Source organism: Arachis stenosperma, chromosome 4 (genome assembly GCF_014773155.1).
Source record: "Arachis stenosperma cultivar V10309 chromosome 4, arast.V10309.gnm1.PFL2, whole genome shotgun sequence".
Taxonomy (NCBI): domain Eukaryota; kingdom Viridiplantae; phylum Streptophyta; class Magnoliopsida; order Fabales; family Fabaceae; genus Arachis; species Arachis stenosperma.
Window position 1 is genome coordinate 133657853 of NC_080380.1, and position 19458 is coordinate 133677310.

At 33.4% G+C, this 19458-nt stretch overlaps 3 protein-coding genes across 3 annotated transcripts; 2 read left to right on the forward strand and 1 right to left on the reverse strand.

Moving 5' to 3' along the window:
• Positions 1–7005: 7005 nt before the first annotated feature.
• Positions 7006–8226, forward strand: LOC130975576 (uncharacterized). The gene has a single exon (XM_057900347.1). The coding sequence runs from the start codon at positions 7006–7008 to the stop codon at positions 8224–8226; it is 1221 nt and encodes a 406-aa protein (XP_057756330.1).
• Positions 8227–8307: 81 nt separating this feature from the next.
• LOC130975577 (uncharacterized) lies at positions 8308–9633 on the forward strand. The gene has a single exon (XM_057900349.1). The coding sequence runs from the start codon at positions 8308–8310 to the stop codon at positions 9631–9633; it is 1326 nt and encodes a 441-aa protein (XP_057756332.1).
• A 4958-nt stretch (positions 9634–14591) lies between these two features.
• LOC130976649 (F-box/FBD/LRR-repeat protein At1g16930-like) lies at positions 14592–15897 on the reverse strand. Its single transcript, XM_057901562.1, has 2 exons — positions 15146–15897; positions 14592–15050 (listed from the first exon to the last, which is right to left on the reverse strand). Exons 1-2 carry the CDS (start codon positions 15860–15862, stop codon positions 14766–14768), a joined length of 1002 nt encoding a protein of 333 aa, XP_057757545.1. The 5' UTR covers positions 15863–15897; the 3' UTR covers positions 14592–14765.
• Between the last annotated feature and the right edge of the window lie 3561 nt (positions 15898–19458).

Genomic DNA, 19458 nt, shown 5'->3' on the forward strand with positions numbered 1-19458 from the left:
TAAGTAAGGTAGCAAGTGCAACATACACCATACTCTCCCAAATCGTTCAGTTTAGTGAAACCACAGTCACGTTTCTTCCACTCATCAACACTGAAGCATCAACATCAGTTCTAGACGCTTATTGACAGTTTGACACAGGATAGAGTTGTCATTTTGCAACACCATAAATCCCTAATCACACAATGAATAAAATAGAAACCAAGATTCCTAATATAGCTCCCAGTTTTAGAACTAGGGAGAACTTTCTTAAATCCACCCGTTATTTGCTCTTCTAGCTGTGTCCCTGTGCATATCTTTCAGTGCAGAACAAAGGTTCTTACTTCTTAGAAAGAGTTGCACAAAACAGGTTTCTTTTCTTTCCTTTCCTTTTTCTCTTTTCCAGACTTGGTTTGGTATAGTCTGCTTGATTAAGTTCAAACAGTTATTTTATTCCACCCATGCAAAAGACAAAAAGTTTCTTATTTAGACAAAAATTACTTGATTAATCTATCAATTCTGTTTCTATGTGACTATAAATATATGATGTGTAATACTTCACCAAATTGAATAGAAATTAGAAAAAAGCATGACATTGATACTGGCAAGAGATAAAATCACTTAAACATTATTATGAATTCCACAATATATTATATATGTCTTCCAAAACAAATAGTAACACGTGTAAAAAGTAGAAACTAAATAAAACATTAAGAAGCTGAAGAGACTATACATATCATTCAAGCAAGAGTGTCCTGATTCCTAACTGCTAAGCAACTACTTTTTCTAATTGCTAAGGATGTTTTTTAATGCATTATAGAGACAGAGACAAAAGACAATACTACATTGTGTAATATATTTAGTTTAAAAGATAAAGATAAAATATACATCTTTATATATATTTTTTAATTAAATTTTTGTATCAATCTACTTGGCTTATACAAAAACACAAAATTTGGAGGCCATTTTAATGATTTTTTCTTCTTCTTTATTTTTAATATATTTTGCAAATACCAAATTTTGTTCTTCCTTTATCAAAATCTAAACTTCATCTTCTCTTTTATTCTGCAACTGCGCAACCAACAAAAAAAAAAAAAAGAAAAATTTGTCCAATTTAGTATCATTTTTTCTTTTTTTTCTCTTTCTTCTTTTTTTTATTGTAGGGTTAGTTATCAATTAAATCAAAATTTCAGTATCCCAAAATTTTAGTAAAGAATCAACAAACTCTTATTCATTGTTCCTGAAATCTGTGTCCTTTTCATGCTTATCGGTGTCTTAACAGGAGAAGCAAGAGTAAAAAAGATGAAAAGATAAAGAAGATGAAGAAAGAGTATGAAAGTTTAGTAAAGAAAATGAAGAGTTAAAAAGATTAAAAAAAAGAGTAAGAATGTAAAGTGAAAAAGATAAATATTGAATTAGATGGGATTTGATTGAAAAAATCAAGAGGACACGAAGAAGATATAATTTTTTTTATTATAAGATGAGATTTGATCGAAAAAAATATTTCAATTTTAATATGTTTATACTCTGACCCAATGCAATGGCTAGACCCAGTTAATATAAAAAGACCCAACCTAAAGGGTTGGCCTTCACCATTCACCCGACCTTCCTAAATAGGTCGGATACGATGTAAGCTGGCTGAGAAGGCTTATTTAAATAAGTAACTGCTTCCTTAAATCTCACATCTACTTCTAGAAAAGATATCCTAACAACCTTAAGATAAAGGTACGGTTATCCACCATCAAAAGTGAAATTATTTCAAAGGTGGTTATTGGCTCACCATCTATATATAAATACACTGACATCCTCAGGTAAATTTAAGTTTCAATACTCACAACTTGCTTAGTCCCTTGCTGACTTAGACATCAGAGTGTCTTGTCTTTGCAGGCATCACCCCCATTCCTCAAAACACACAATTCGAACGGCAGCTCACGGACGCAAACTAAGTCAGAGACCACCTCTTTATACATTTGGGTCACACATTCAAGCCCAACTATCCGGTTTTAGGTCACCCACGAAAGATAATATAAAATCAAAAAAGGTATATAATGTCATTTGTTATGTATTTAAACAAGGGAGTCACTCACATAAAAGACACATATATTATTTTTTTTAAATATTTTTTAACAATTAAAATTTAACATAAGTAATCGATTAAACTGTATTATTTTTGTTAAAATTAGACCAAATAAATCGGTTTAACTAAAAAATTAGTAAATCAAATTTCAAATCGATTTAAATTAATATTTTTTATAAAAAAATAAACTACAATATTCCTGTTCTTGCTGAGTTTGGCCGGTGTATAGCTCGTCCGTCGATGAATGTCTTCAAGCTTCTCGTCGGGATGAGTTATACGTCGGCAAGGAGAGAACAAGGGGGTGGATACCTACAAAAGACACTCCGACACTCAAGTCAATAAGTGTTTAAGATATAATAATTCTATGAATATAGAATGTAAGACATGAAATGAAAGTTTCATGTGTTATGTTGTGTTTATAATAATTCTATGAATATAATGTATTTATGATATGGAACTTATCATGTTACTCCCTGATATTAGATATAGAAGATTTCTTTTATAGGCATAGAATTGATGAATAAAATTGATGTTATGACCGTTTGGTCATTAAGATAGAAATGATTGTCATTAAGTCGGTAATGAAGGTGTCAGTTACAAGCAAAAAAAATGAATGATAGTTAACGCCGAGTTATAACTCATAATGTATAATAAAGACTGAGTTATAAGGTGACGGATCACAGCCCCCAAGCTTTGTCCGCCGATCATATGATCCAGGCTAAGCTTAGAAAATAAAATGAGTTATAACTCGGTTAAAAGATGAGTGAATAATGATATGGTGAGCCCCCAAGCTTAGTCGGGTTATTATGTCGGCACTTATTCAAAAAATAATTGAGTGATAAGAGTCGTTCAATCAAGATAGTTGTGTGAGGGATACTTTTCCGCTTAAGAACAATTTTAGCATTTGATTGTATATGAACTGAAAGTTCAGAGATAGATATCCATTGACGGAATCGATTGTATAATCCGAGGATATAATGGTTAATTGTCTTGGGAATTTTTCCAACCCACAACAACTTATTGATAAATATCTCGCTCAAAGCAATTAGTTATTGAATATTTACAATTTATAGTGAAGGTTTGACATGAATAAGATAAATTGAGAAAATTAATAGGTATAAAGTCGCAACATATATTGAATAATATATATTGTAAAAGTAAAATAGTTCAAAGTAAAAAAAATAAAATACCTTGAAAGTTGATAATTGTAGAGAAGAAGGCGACATATATGAATGTCATACATGCCAAATGTGAATATCTGAATTTTGTTTTGTAGGACATGTTTTAATTTGATAATAAAGTAATAAGATAATAGTTATTGAATTATACATTTAGTATAATGTTTCTAGTAGTTACAGTATGACGAGGGATATTCTTCGTGCAATAATAATAAATTGCCTGTTTAATTTTATACATTAAACAAATAGTAACATAAAATTTAATAGCATAAAGTGAATAGTGTAACAGTTATATACAATTGATATATAATTAATTTTTTAATAGAATCCAATTTTAAGATTTAAACTCATCATTATTGTCATTTAATTGTATAAATGAAATTATTAAGCAATAGAATATAATACATAATGAAATAAAAATGCAATTGACATGGTTATTATATGTCATTATTGTATAGAACATATATTGAGGTTTGAATATAACTAATAAATCAGTAAGTATTAGTTACTCAAAATATAAATATAAAAGTATGTTGAATAAAATATATAATTTTACTTGTGTAAATAGAAAACTTTGAAAAAAATAAGCAAATTTGATAAGTGAATTTGTGCTCGGATTGATTGAAAACCGAGTTTTTTTCCGGATTGATTGAAAGCCGAGTTTATTCTCGGATTGGTTCATTAATCGATTATGAGATGTGGAATATTATGATACGTAAAAATGAAGCAATTTGAATGTATAAAGTATATACTTTATAAAAAGTTACGATAGATTAAAATTTGATAAGAGGTATTAAAAATCTTAAACAAGATTGTTGAGATTGGTTAAAAAATTTGAATGTAAATCAAGTTTTATGAATCTAAGGGGAGTGGGAATGATTTTACTCGTCCCCACAGACGGTGCCAATTGTTCTTGCTGAGTTTGGCCGGTGTATAGCTCGTCCGTCGATGAATGTCTTCAAGCTTCTCGTCGGGATGAGTTATACGTCGGCAAGGAGAGAACAAGGGGGTGGGTACCTACAAAAGACACTCCGACACTCAAGTCAGTAAGTGTTTAAGAGGTATATAATAATTCTATGAATATAGAATGTAAGACATGAAATGAAAGTTATCATGTGTTATGTTGTGTTTATAATAATTCTATGAATATAGAATGTATTATATGATATGGAACTTATCATGTTACTCCCTGATATTAGATATAGAAGATTTCTTTTATAGGCATAGAATTGATGAATAAAATTGATGTTATGACCGTTTGGTCATTAAGATAGAAATGATGGTCATTAAGTCGGTAATGAAGGTGTCAGTTACAAGCAAAAAAAATGAATGATAGTTAACGCCGAGTTATAACTCATAATGTATAATAAAGACTGAGTTATAAGGTGACGGATCAATTCCTATTATAAAAAATAACTAAAATACTTCTATTATATATATATATATATATATATATATATATATTTTAAAAATTCTAAATTCTAACCTTTTTTTTTCTCTACGCCATTGTAGAGTTAGGATTTAGTGTAATAGGAATATTTTAGTTATTTTTTATAATAAAAATATAATAACTTAAATAAAAAAACCGCAAAACAAATTATTGAGTAAATCTAGATGTTGACAAAGTTAACTTTTGACAGATTTACAAAAACTAGAAATAATAATAATAATAATAATAATAATAATAATAATAATAATAATAATAATAATAATAATATAGCAAACAACCAGTGATTTATAGATGCTAAACACAAAACAATAAATACGATATGCTAATGATTCTAATAGTCATTAAGATTTCTTTTCGGTTATCAGGCTCCACCTGAGAAGAGGCAAGTTTTCCAAAGTGAGCTGATGAAGAAGGTAGGCGCTGAAGCAGCAAAAGTGCTTCGGGAACTCGGAAACAAACTTCAGAACATGGAGAAGCTGGGTCAGGACGACATTTTGTTTGAAGTACACGAGGCAGCAGAAGAATTAAAACCCTCAACGTAATATAATTCTATATTACTCATAAATTTTATTTTAATGATACTACTACATATGATACCTATTTATAAACTTGAATATACTAATTTTTAATTATGTAGTTATTTGATATTTTAACTAATATCTCTATAAAATTCTAACACATAACAAGTTGACAACTTGTTTTACTACTCGATACCTATATCAACATAATTATGATAAACTCAAACTACAAACTTTTACTAATTTCTTGTAATTGAACTAATTTCATTTGTCAAATTATACAATTTTTATAACCTTTTTGCTCTTATATCATATTAAAACTTCTATAATTTTCTAATAATCTAGTAACTATAATTCAATTTAAATCTTCAATTTAATTATTAATAATTGATAAATTTAGCTTAATTTCTCACGTACAAATTTTCACGCTTCACCATCCACAATTTACAAGCTCCTACCCAAATAACTACATATCATATAATTATATAAATATTTAGCCATTCATCAACTAGAATAAAAATTAGAAACAAGCATGACATTTATTCCACACTAATTATATATATGTCTTCCAAAACAAACAGCAACAAAGGTAGAAAGTAGAAATTAAATAAAGTAGAAGCATGATATTTATTCCACACTAATTGTTCATGCACCGTCGATCTGCTATAGATATTGCGCATCAAACCTAATTTTCTTAGCTTGGATGGGTAGCTTTTGGAATGTATCTAAATTTACTAGAATGACACTTAAAATGGTTGGAGTATATTTTCTTTGTCAAGAACAAAAAAAGAGGTCATCTCTTAATTATATCTTGCAAATTTTTAGTAATTTCGATTTATCCATTTCTATGAAAAGAGATGATCAAATGATTATAGTAAAAAAATTGGTAATTTCTAATTATGACATGGTAATTACTATCAACTTGAACATTTTAAAATGTCAAATCAAAACACATAAGAATAAAGTACAAATTCCTGTATTTACAGTAATGATGAGACAGCGGTGCTAGAAAATTAAAAAAAAGGTAAATTTTATGGTAGAGAATTGGTCTTCTCAATTTTTTTTAATAATTAAAAAAATAAAATATGATCTTTTATCAATTTTATAAGTAAGGTTAACAAAAATATAAAAATATTAAAAAATTAAAAATTATACTTAATTTTTTTAATTATTAAAAAACTTAAAAAAATTATTTCTGTTTAATAAATTTATGCTTAATTTGTCTAAAAGGTGATAAGAGAAAACATAAACTCTACTTTTTATATTTATGTCACATAGTTAGAAAATTTAGGACAAAAAACTCAAATGAGCCAAGGCCAGCTCAAATTTACTCAAATCCGCCAAATCAAACTTTGCTACAACAATCCACCAGATTAGATATTCATATAATTCGAATCAATAGGATTCGAATTAGCCTAACTCATAATTCGAATTGATTGAATTCGATTAATATTTGTAAATCTTTCAACGTAGTTCAAATTGAATTGTGCTGAATTATGCAAGCATAGTCACACGTAATTCGAATCGATTTGATTCGAATTATGCATGAAAACTAACACGTAATTCGAATCAATTAGATTCGAACCACGAAAGTATAAATCGAAGTATATTAATTCGAATTAGTATGGAATGGTGAATAGTTGCATATTTCGAGACATATTGATTCGAATTACGAATACTGGGTAATTCGAATGTAATTGATTCGAATTATATATATATGGTGCGAATGAAGTTGATTCGAATTAGTTTGGAGTGGTTTTCTATATATATGGTGTGAAATCATGTTGCTGTGAACAAAGAAGTGAGATGGCTAGTGAGGATAGTTTTCTAGTGCTAGTACATCACAGAAGATCGATTAAGAGGAAAACTCGGTCTGGCGTGAAGTTCACCGATAAGGATCCTCTATGTATTATCGTGAGCCCCACAACCAGTTACGATGCTCTCGTTAGCTCCGTGCTTGGCAAACTTGGTCTGGAAGGAGTGAAAAGGGTTAAGAAGTTTTTCTATCGCATTCCAATCACGGTGCTCCACGATACGGTGAAGTATGATTGTTTCACGATCGGGAGTGATGAGGACTTGCAGGTCATGTTTCTCTCTCGTAGGCAGTTTCCCGAGGTGAGGACACCAGAGCTGTTGGCGAAGTTCGTCGACGTGGTATCTAGCTCTGGTGGGTCGAACCGGAATGCCAACACTATAGCCACGGTGGCCGGTTCGAGCTCGAGACCTGCGGTTGCTTCTTCCTCCGTTCTAGTGTATGAGGCAGCGGTCCAGCCTGCCGCCTCCCCATCGTTTGCTATTGATCTCGGCGGCAATGTTGGAGACGAGGTTGGATATGGGGAACATCATCCGACTGAAGTACAGTGTCCTCCACCGGCTGGTGTTGGAGAGGGATTGTGTGATGATCCAGATGATGATGAAGTCGAGCCGGATATTATCGCTGATGAAAGCAGCGATGATGTTGGAGCGAGTGATCCGATAAGGCCTACTGGTGGTTCTAGTTCTGGCACACATCAGTACCCACCCCATTTTTCATCTTTGGATCTGGATGCCATGAAGCATGACGAACATCCTGGGCAGCTAGCTGGATTTGGCGCTAGAGATACCAAAGGGTCTGCCGGTATGACAGAGTTCCAGGTTGGTCAACAATTCCAGGATAAAGATGAGGCGCTGTTGAGTGTCAAGACGTACAGCATCCGTCGAGGGGTACAGTACAAGGTAGTTGAGTCTGACTATCGCAGGTACGTGGGAAAGTGTTCTGAGTTTGGGAATGGGTGCACATGGTTGATTAGGCTGAGCCTCCGACAACGCAAGGGCATCTGGGAAGTCAAGCGGTACAACGGGCCGCATACCTATCTCTCCACCTCCATCTCCAGCGACCATAGGAGCTTGGACTACCACGTGATAGCGACATTCATCATGCCAATGGTTAGGGTTGACGCATCCGTCAACATCAAGGTGCTTCTAAATGCAACGGCAGCACACTTTGGCTTTAGGCCTACATACAGGAGGGTGTGGATGGCGAAGTAGAAGGCGGTCGCAATCATCTACGGGGACTGGGATGAGTCGTACAACGAGCTCCCTCGGTGGGTCTTAGGAGTTCAGTTGACTATGCCTGGCACTGTAGCAGTCCTCAGGACCTGCCCTGTTCGAGTTGGTGGACAGGTCGACGAGTCTCAGGCTTATTTTCATAGGATGTTCTGGACTTTTTCCCCTTGTATCGAAGCATTTCGTCATTACAAGCCGTTGGTGAGTATTGACGGCACCCATCTATATGGCAAGTATAGGGGAACGTTGCTTGTGGCGATTGCACAGGACGGGAATTCCAACATACTCCCTGTGGCATTCGCCCTAGTTGAGGGTGAGAATGCTGAGTCATGGTCCTTCTTTCTCTCCCACCTCCGTCAGCACGTGACACCTCAGCCAGGTCTGTTAGTTATTTCAGATAGGCATAACGGCATCAAGGCAGCACTTGAGGCACCTGATGGGGGATGGCTACCTTCGTCTGCATACCGGGCATTCTGCATTCGATACGTTGCAGCGAATTTCGCCCTCACCTTCAAGGGTAAAGATGCCCGGAGGCTTCTTGTGAACGCCGCATATGCGAAGACCGAGGTAGAGTTTGACTACTGGTTTGACATCCTGCACTCCAAAAATCCGGCAATGTGTGACTGGGCAAACCGAATTGAGTACTCGTTGTGGACACAGTACTGTGATGAGGGTCGGAGATTCGGACACATGACGACCAACATATCAGAGTGTGTCAATTCAATCCTGAAGAGGGTAAGGAACCTCCCTGTGTGCTCGCTAGTGAAGGCCACATACGAAAGGCTGGCTGAGCTATTTGTCCGTAAGGGGAGGGAGGCCGAGGCTAATATGGGTACTGGACAACAATTCAATCAATACCTAGTCAAGTGTATCGAGGCCAACCTGAAGACAGCCAGGTGCTTCACGGTGACTGTTTATGACAGGGATAACTCGGAGTACACCGTGGCAGAGACGACGCCAACAGGTTCATTCTCACTTGGGACCTACAGGGTCTCACTGGGGTCTCAGACTTGTGATTGTGGATACTTCCAAGCACTTCATTTCCCGTGTCCTCACGCATTGGTGTGCTGTGCTTATTCACGTCTTACTTGGCAGCCTTACGTCCACCAGGTCTATCGCATTAGTTTCATTTTCGGTGTCTACCAGATGGGATTTACACCTCCTATTCCGGAGGGTTTCTGGCCACCCTATGCCGGGCCTACCGTTATACCGGATCCGAACATGAGGCATGCGAAGGAGGGTCGTCCAAGGTCCACACGCATTCGCACCAACATGGATGATGCAGATACAAACCGGCCAAAGAGATGCGGCCTCTGCAGGCAGCCCGGACACACTCGTCGGAGTTGTCCTCAAGCCGGACGACACACCAGGACAGGTGGGAATGAGTAGGAGCATTGCTGCATCTGGTTTTATTTATTTTAGTATCAGCACATGTATTTTACTTCAGTTATCAACCAGTGTTCTACGTGGAACTAATTTGTAACTTATAAGTTATGCAAGTTGAATGTCATTCTAATTATGGATTTAAGTTTCTAAAACAAAGTTCATAAGCTAATGGGATGTCTGATAATACATAACATAATTAGAAAGTAACTGCTTCATGAACAAATACCTTAATGAAACCATACATATGAACGATAACCAACAAAGAAGGTACATAAGATAAACATAACAACACGACACTAATATCCCTAAGTCATCTAAAGAGGTGAGACCCCGTGAAACAACGGCGTGGAACCCATGTCCTGTGTGGTCGCCGTACAAGTGGCTCCTCATCCTCAATCGAGTCGCTGTCGTCATCAGGAGCTGCCTGTGTCGGGGTCCTCTGCGGGACATGGACGGGTCTGGATGATGACGGGCCGGCAACTGAATGTGACCCTATAGTCTGGGCCGATGCAGGTGTCCCACCAAGGGCAAAGGTATGCAAAGGAGGCACCGTGGGTGGCTCGTTCAGATCTACATCTAGCGGTGCCTGTGGCCCTGACGTGTGAACCCGTCCTGGTGCAGCCTCATCCTCCTGCATGATGGTCCTGATATCCTCAAGGAAATGCGGTCCACCGAACTCGGCAACAACGCCATCGCTAGCAAGGAAGTCTGGAAATATAGAGCCCGGACTCACCCATGGAGTACTCTCTTGAAGGGTCTGATCGTCACCGGGAACACCGACAAAATAATCTCCAAGAGGTCCACCCACACCACCAGCGTTAGTGTGGCTCGTGGGATCTCCCATACCAGATCCATACCACTCACCATCATGACCCCCCTAATGGGGCCTATCAACCCCCGCTGCATCACCTCCTCCAGCTGCATCCCCCCAGGCTGATGGGCAGCCTCTCTAGGTGCAGCTCCTGCCTCCACGACCACGTCGTCTCCCGCCACCCCTAACTGCGTCGTCAACGTCATCCATAGCTTGCTCCAACCAATCTACCTCACGCTAGCTACGACGTGTCCCAACTCGGGCTCTCCTCTCAATACGACGTCTGTCAGGAACATCGTCGACTCGGTCCATCTCTGGAACTCGGCCTACACCCCTCTGCGTAGCCTCCTCCGGAATAGAAATACCTCTCGGATCCCCCAAGAGCATCTCCGGTGAAAGGAACCTCTTTCCGTGCTGATGCCACCATGCCAAGAACTCATGGGAGGGGCCTGGATCGGGCACGATGTCGAACTGTAGAATGTGCTCCGCACGCTCCTGCCAGTGAAGATGCCAATCGGGTAAGTGCGACGGGAACCAACGATCACCTCCTCTCCCGTCCTTCGACATCAAGAAGTCGATGTTCAGGGCGGGACGCGGTGGGGCTGAAAGCCACCAAACTGCGGTAACACTCTATCAACCTGATGCCACTCGACCACCACAAAATAAATCAGGGACGTCACACATCGCCATAACATCGTATGCCGAGGCTCCAAGACCTCAGGATGGACAATCTGGATGACGTCGAGTGCACTATAGGGCATCCATATGAACTGTAAAAAAACCAAATAAACAAAAATTCATACTTCTGACACAAAATATAAACTGAAAAAACCATTAACAAATACAACAATCACTAACAAGTAAAACCGTTAACAAAAACAGCTACCACATACCTCTATCATAAACCACTACCCTAAACCACTAACCGTCACTAAAACCACTATCAAAAACCATTAACAAAAACCCCTAACAAAAACCAATAACAAAACTTACTAACACAAAAACCATTAACAAAAACCACCTCCCTATACCACTATCGTAAACCGCTAACACTGACATAAACCGCTATAAAAAACCATTAAAAAAAATCACTTGCCCACACCACTATCCTAAACCGCTAACACTAACATAAACCGCTATAAAAAACCATTAACAAAAACCACTTGCCTAAAACCACTATCCTAAACCCCTATCCTAAACCGCTATCCCAAACCACTTCCCTAAACCACTATCCTAAACCACTAACAATAACATAAACCATTATCAAAAACCAATAACAAATACCACTATCACTAAACCACTATCATAAGACACGGACAAATGGCACTATCATCAACCATTACCATAAACCACTAACAGAAAACACTATCAACAGCGCAACATCATAAACCACTAACCTCGTCGTTGATCACCCCGGCAATATGAGCAACTCCATCCAAACGATAAAGCCTCCCAATATCGTCCCCCATTGCCTGAATATGCCGCTCCGGTCTTACTCGACCCAAATGTTGGTCGTTTTCTCTGGAATTTGGTGGGGTATGAGAATGAGAAAGTGATTCGAATGAACTTGGTTCGAACTCCTTATATAGCCGAATCCCTTGTAATTGGAATCAATTAGATTCGAATTACTAACTACCACCAACTACACATAATTCGAATCAATTTGATTCGAAAATCACTCGCGTGCCATTCTCCCAGTAATTCGAATTGATATAATTCGAACTACACTATCCTAATTCGAAGCTTATCGTTTCGAATTACTATGAAATATTGCGTGCATAATTCGATTCTTATTGATTCGAATTAGGTTGAAAAAGTTCTTGCAAGTAATTCGAATGGAGTCAATTCGAATTACGTGGAAAAATGATTTGAATCCTATTGATTCAAATTACATAAATATGAGTTTTGGTGGATTGAGGTATCAAAGTTTGATTTGGCTGATTTGGGTTAAAATGAGCTGCCCTTGGCTCATTTGGGTTTTTTACCCGAAAATTTATTATAAAAAAAATTTAATTTGATTTAATTAAAGTATCAAAACTCATGGAATAAAAAGTCCCTTTTTATCTGTTACCCTTATATACAGATGATAGAGTTAAGAAACAAGGAATTAATATCAAATGCACCAAGTCAAATTTTACAACCCATACATATTACGAGAGTTTTAGAATTATAAATTTTGTGGGTAAGTAATTTTTAGAATTTTTATTATTATTTAATTAATAAAAATACTAAATTATTTTTAATAAATAAATTTTATTAATTTATATGTGTAAATTTTAAAAAATGTAGTTACAAATAAATTGTATTAATTTATATATATAATTTTAATAAATATAAATATAAATTATATTTTTTTGTTTGTCCTATAAATATGAATACAAATTAGTATTAACTAAAAATAATAATATTCACTGATCATATAATATTATATTGCTATTTTAGAATCATAGAAAACTTTCAGAAATTCACCCCTTGTTTGCCCTGGTAGTTGTGTTCCTTTGCATGCCTTTTAGAAAGACTTGCACAAAACAGATTTCTTTTCTTTTCTTTTCTTTTTTTCCAGACTTGGTTTAGTTTGCTTAATTAAGATCAAATAGTCACAAAAAAAAATTAAGTTCAAATAGTTATTTTTTTCACCCATGCAAAAGACCAAAAGATTCTTATTTAGGCAAAGAATTACTTAATTAATCTATCTATCAATTCTGTTTCTATATGAGACTATAAATATATGAAAGAGGAATGCTAGGTGACAGTAATTTTAGTGTTTTATAACCATCAATTGGTCATCAATAGTATTTTTAATAGTGTAAAATTACATCTGATGGTAAGAGATCACTCACTTTTATTTTGATGATTAAGTAATGGTTAGAAAACACCAAAATTACTACCCCTAGACTTTTTCTATATGAAATGTCGCACTTCACCAACTACAAATTACAAGCCCTCACTGAAAATGATTATAGTCATTCGTCAAATTAAATAGAAACTAGAAACAAGCATGACATTGATGCTGGCAAGAACTAGAATCACTTAAATATTATTATGAACACAATTTTTTTCAAATTATATTATTTATGTCTTTTAAAACAAACAGTTGTGTAGGTATATTGCAATCGAAGACTTTTTAGAAGAAATTATGAGTTATAGTTTTACAAATTCGATCAAGAAAAGGTTGGTATTTTCGAGAATTGAGCTTTTTGGATTATTTGTTCAAGGATGAATATTAAAGAGAAATTGAATAGATTAGGCATTATTTACCAAAGTGATAATATATGTGTCCTGTGTAAAAATGTGATGAAATTTGTTCATTATTTATTTTTATTATGTGAGTTTACGTGACAGATATGGTATGCTTTTATAGAATTTGGATTGTCCCAAGAACCATTAAAGGCACGAGGAGCAAAAGATGTGATTGTCTGGGCTCTTTTCAATGATTTAAACGACAGAATTTTCAACAATAAAAAAAGAGGTGTTGAGGTCATATAAAGAATGATATTTTTAAACTACAAAAAGTGTAGTGATATTATTAAAGTAAAAATTCTCAACTAATTTTACATGAGGAATGCTAGGGAACCAATAACTTTTGTGATTTGTAGCCATCAAATAACCATCAATGATGGTTTTAATGGTGTGAGATTGGTGTGAGATTTCATCCAAAGACTCACTTTTTTTTTGCTGATTATATGTTAGCCAGAATTTAATAAAGTTGATGGCCCCTAGACTTTTCCATTCTACATTACGCATATATTTTACTTTAATAATATCACTACATATGAATATGATACCTATTTACAAACTTGAATGTGCTAATTTTTTAGTTATATAGTTGTTCTTGATCAATTCTAACTAATATCTCTATAAAATTTTAACAAAATAATAAGTTGACAACTTATTTTATATTACTACTTGATAATTATACTAACATAATTATGATAAATTCTAACTACAAACTTTGACCTTTTTTTTAATTTGATCAATTTTGATTTGTTAAATTATACCATTTTTATCATTTTTTGCTGTTATATCGTATTAAAACTTATGTAATTTTTTAATAATTATAATTCAATTTGAATTCTTCAATTTAGTTAGTTTAATTTCTCACGTACAAATTTTCAAGCTTCACCATTCACAATTTACAAATTCCCACCCAATAACTATATATTATATAATTATATAAATATTTAGCCATTCATCAACTAGAATAAAAACTAGAAACAAGCATGACATTTATTCCACCCTAATTATATGTCTTCCAAAACAAACAGCAACGCAGGTAGCAAGTAAAAGCTAAATAAAACACTAACAAGCTGAAGAGACTATAATATCATTCAAACAAGAGTTCACAAGTTGTAGAGATCCTAGCAACCTTAGATATCTTTTTTAAAATTTCAAACCTATTTTCTTTTCTTGAGGAACTCGAGCAACATATGGTCATCTTCTTTAACACACTTGCATTCTGCAGAATATATATTGCAAATTGAATATCAACATCAGCACCATGAAAATTGTCTATAGTGCAGGCTCTTAGGTGCGATGAAAGGCATCCGGGAACGGTTTTCGGGTAATGCCGACTTAGTCGATCCGACAAACTTGCCGATATCTTCTTCTCCTGCAAGCAATCGAAGCATCACAAACAATAAAATAATTTCCAATACAAGAAAAAATAGAAGGGAAAACAAAAATCCTTTACTACTCTCCATCAACCTTTCTCAGTTCAAGAATTTGAAGCAAGGGACAGGAGTTGAGCAGTCTAAGTAGCAACCACCATCTACAATCATACACAGAGAACTGCACGTGAATTAGATTGCCGAAAGTGATGTCAAGAGGTCTGAAGTTTAGATACAAATCGAGAGATTCAATTTGCAAGTCCTCAATATTTGGGCATCCTGAGAGAATCATATCAACATATTCACGTTTTGCAAATTCAACCCCATCCATATACAAAGTTTGAAGAGCCGGTAACTGTACTGTTGAAATACGGTCCACTGTTAAGTTTGCCAACTTGAGAACAACAAGGGTTGAACATGTCAGAATTCCAATCGGCAACTTTATATCAGAATAAATGGGCGGTGACAGCTCAATCCTCCCAACTTGACGCTGTATGGCGGTGTTGAGCCACAATTCTACATCACATTGAGCACTTAAAGAATACTCAGATTTGAGGCGGAAATTGAGAATGGGTTGCGTCACATCTCGCGAGAGTATAACTGCGTATGCGAAGCGAACAAACAGTTCTTCCTCATCCGGGAAGAGTGCGTCATCGAGGTCCACTGTGGGAACTGAGTGCCACAGATCCCTCCACCTGCTCGAGAGAATGCTTGTTGCTGCAACCATTTTAGATTCCAGAAAAGAAAGGATGTGAACAAGAATCGGATCCGGTAATGCACTAATTCTATCAACTCTTGATATGCCTGGTGCCATTGTTGGGTTCAGAGAGAGATCAAGAAAGAGATTTTGGTTTAGCAAACCTGACTTGTTTCTTAGGCATATAAAGAGGGGACTGATATTGTCCCTTGGAATTCCCACCAGGCCATTATGGTGTTTAATGGTCGGTTGGATGGGACCGGATTTAATTAAATTTGGACTTGGTTCGTTATAAAAATTTAATTGAAATAAACAAACAAGTAAAATGATAAATAAATTTTAAATATTTATATTTTTGATAGGTTAATTTTTTTTAAAAAAATATTAATAAAATTTTTAATAATAAAGGTGGATAAATTAGTTTAAATTAAAAATTTTATTTTAATTATAAGAATTAATTTAGAAGTTATGTATTTATATATATTATTTTAGAAAATTTTATTAATATATTTTTTAGAAATTAATCTATTCAAAAAATAAATTTTTAAAGATTTATTTATCATCTTACTTAAAACAAAATTAAATTAAATTAAATTAATCCAAATCATTTTAATTTATTTATTTACTTAAACAGATTTGTGAATTTGATTTAATTTTTCAGACAGAAAAATACTTAAAAATAAAAATTAAAGTAATTCAATATATAATTAAAATATGCAATTTTATAAAGGTGACTTTTACTAGGTTTACAATTCAATGGTGATGGCTTATGCGAGAGCAGCTAAATAGAATTGGACTTGTATATACTATTTGACCGCCATATAAGACCATAATGAGGTATAGTAATGGGTTTAGGAAAGATTTTTATTACAGTATAACGCGGGGTGGAGACTGGAGAGAAGTAATTTTGATTAAAAACTAAAAAAGGATAAATTACAGAAAATATACTCAAATTATTTTAATGCAAAAAAAATGTTTTTGAATTTTGTTATTAAAAAAATATTTTTAAATTATTTAAAAATGTAATAAAAATACTTAATATTAAATATGTATTTATAAAGAAATTTTTTAAAATTAAATTTTGATATCATTTTTTGTAACCATAATTAAAAAATTAAGATATTTTTATTTTTAAAATTTAGTGATTTTTTATTAAATATATATTTTTTGTTATTTTTATTAACAACTAATAATATTTTTAAAAAATAAAAAAAATATAGAATCAAAGTTTTATTCAGTTTTTTGTATATATATTTTTAAATAATTATCTACAAAATTTTAGATCAAATATATAAGTATTTTACCAAATATAAAAATTATTTGTTATTTATAAAAAAATAATATTTTTTATATTTTTATCATATTTTTAAATAATTTAAAATTGTAATATTTTTATTAATTTGAGTATATTTTTTATAGTTCATCCAAAATAGTTGGTGTCATTGGGTAAGCTCGTGTTCTTCTCTTTGGTCTCATCTCCAGCAATATTTCAACCTTTAACCAAGGCTCCAATTATTTTGATATACTCCTTACTTGTTTCTTCGCCTATTAATTTTGTTATGAATAAGTCTCAATCCCCCGAGTACCAACTACCAAGGCCCAAAAGGTGAAGTCTCGATCCAAGATAGTTGACGGCACGTCAACCTCGAATTCTCATTGGGAAGGTAAAATCCACAACCAGTGAATTATGAGAGGCCTAGAATAATACCCTTTAATTAATGTGGAAAGGAGGAACCACCCGGACCTAAAAAAAAATGAAAGGAGAAACGACAAGTCACTAGCACATTGAGCCAAATTAAGATACCAATAAATAATTGAGTCAATACTGTTATAAAATAATTAAAAAAATAAATAAAGAAAAGGTAACAAGTATAAAAATATAAAGAGAGAAAAAAAAGTATTGCAACATAAAAAGAGAGAATTGTTTATTTCTTTTTGTGTGTGTTTAAAGACTTCAGTCTATGTTCCTATTTATACATGTGCAAGACTTCTCTTTTTCAAACTACATTAAATTCATTCATTCTTGAAAAACTCTATCTTATAAAAAATGAGTATCCACATAAGATGTGATAAGCCATTCTTATCACAACAAATACTTAAGATTTTTTCCCATAATAAAATTAGAAAAAAAACTTATTTCCAAACAAAAATTATATTGACTTTATTTTTTAATTTTCTTTTTTTGTCTTGACCAAGTTTGTCGTGTCTCTCGTCAAATCTCATCACTTTCACAAGGTTCATCGCCTCTCTCGACGAATTTTATATAATCTATGAAGTTCGTCGTATCCTTCGGCGAACATCAAACAAGTTCGTCCAAATATATAAGTATATGCTCACTCTTATTTTTTATTTTTTACTATTCATTCATATTTTTTTTTTACTTTTTATTTTGGCTCTTTTCGATTTTTTTATTTTTGTAATTCGTTCATTTCAGATAATTTTGTTCTTCTATTTCTTTTAAATTTAATTTATTTTTGTATTATTTTATAATTTTAACATATTTATTTAGTTAAAATAAATTTTCATGTAAAAATAATTGTTATAAAAATAATTATTTAGTTTAATAATTAGATGATATAGTTAGTTTAAATTACTATCTATTATTAGTTATATTATATTTAACTTAAGTAATGTTGTATTAGGTAATATCAAACGATTATATAGTTATCGTAGAAGATTAATAAATGTTAGTTAATAAAAAATTTTATTTAAATTATTGTTTCATTCGTTAAAATTATGGTTTAGGTATTGAAAATACTCAAATTTGAGACAGAAATTGAGAATAGGTTGCGTTACATCTCGCGATAGCATAACTATGTATGCGAAGCGAACAAACAGTTTTTCCTTATCCTGGAAGAGTGCGTCATTGAGGTTCACTGTGGAAACTGAGTGTCACAGATCTCTCCACCTGCTCGAGAGAATGCTTGTTGTTGCAACCATTTTAGATTTCAGAAAAGAAAGCATGTGAGAAAGAATCACATCCGGTAATTTACTAATTCTATCAACCCCTGATATGGCTAGTGCCATTGTTGGGTTCAGTGAGAACTCAAAACTCAAAGAAACGGATTGGAGTGGGTTTTAGCAAACTCTAGGGTAAGCAGAGCAGAAATATTAAATTATTGATAGAGGTTTAGTTTGGTAAAGCTTTTTGAAGAGGTGTTTGTGCTTTTTAAAAAGCTCAAGCTCTTCATTTTGTGTTTGGTAAATAAAAAAAATCATGTACTTGTGCTTGCAGCTTTTAAAAGATGGGGTACTTTTAAAAGCACCTAGGATAGAGCTTTTTAAAGTTAGTTTGTGCTTTTCAAAATTTAAAAGTCTAATATAATCTCGTATGTTAACTAATTTTCAAATTTAATGTTTACATTTTTGTCTATTATAGTATTTTTAAATTTTAAAAGCTATTTTACCAAACACAATTGATGTTGCTTATGTTTATTGGAAGCTATTTTTTATTTGATTTACCAAACATAAATGCTACAACTTTTAAGAAGCCATCTTTTAAAAGTTAATTTTTATAAGCTACTTTTGAAAAGTAAAAGTTTTACCAAACTAAGCCAGAATCTCATATCTAATTCTTAAAAAAAAATTTTCTAAAAATTAGGAGTAAGACATAAATTCGAAACTTTTAGGTCAAAATAAAAAAACTATGTTATTTGAGTTATAGTATTATAATTTTACAATTTAAATTTTATTGTAATTTTATATTTTATGTG

Coding starts and splice junctions, on each gene's coding strand:
- LOC130975576 (XM_057900347.1), top strand. CDS start 7,006: ATGGCTAGTGAGGATAGTTTTCTAGTGCTAGTACATCACAGAAGATCG.
- LOC130975577 (XM_057900349.1), top strand. CDS start 8,308: ATGCCTGGCACTGTAGCAGTCCTCAGGACCTGCCCTGTTCGAGTTGGT.
- LOC130976649 (XM_057901562.1), bottom strand. CDS start 15,862: ATGGCACCAGGCATATCAAGAGTTGATAGAATTAGTGCATTACCGGAT. Junction 15,051..15,145: donor AAATTCTTGAACTGAGAAAG/GTTGATGGAGAG, acceptor GATTGCTTGCAG/GAGAAGAAGATATCGGCAAG.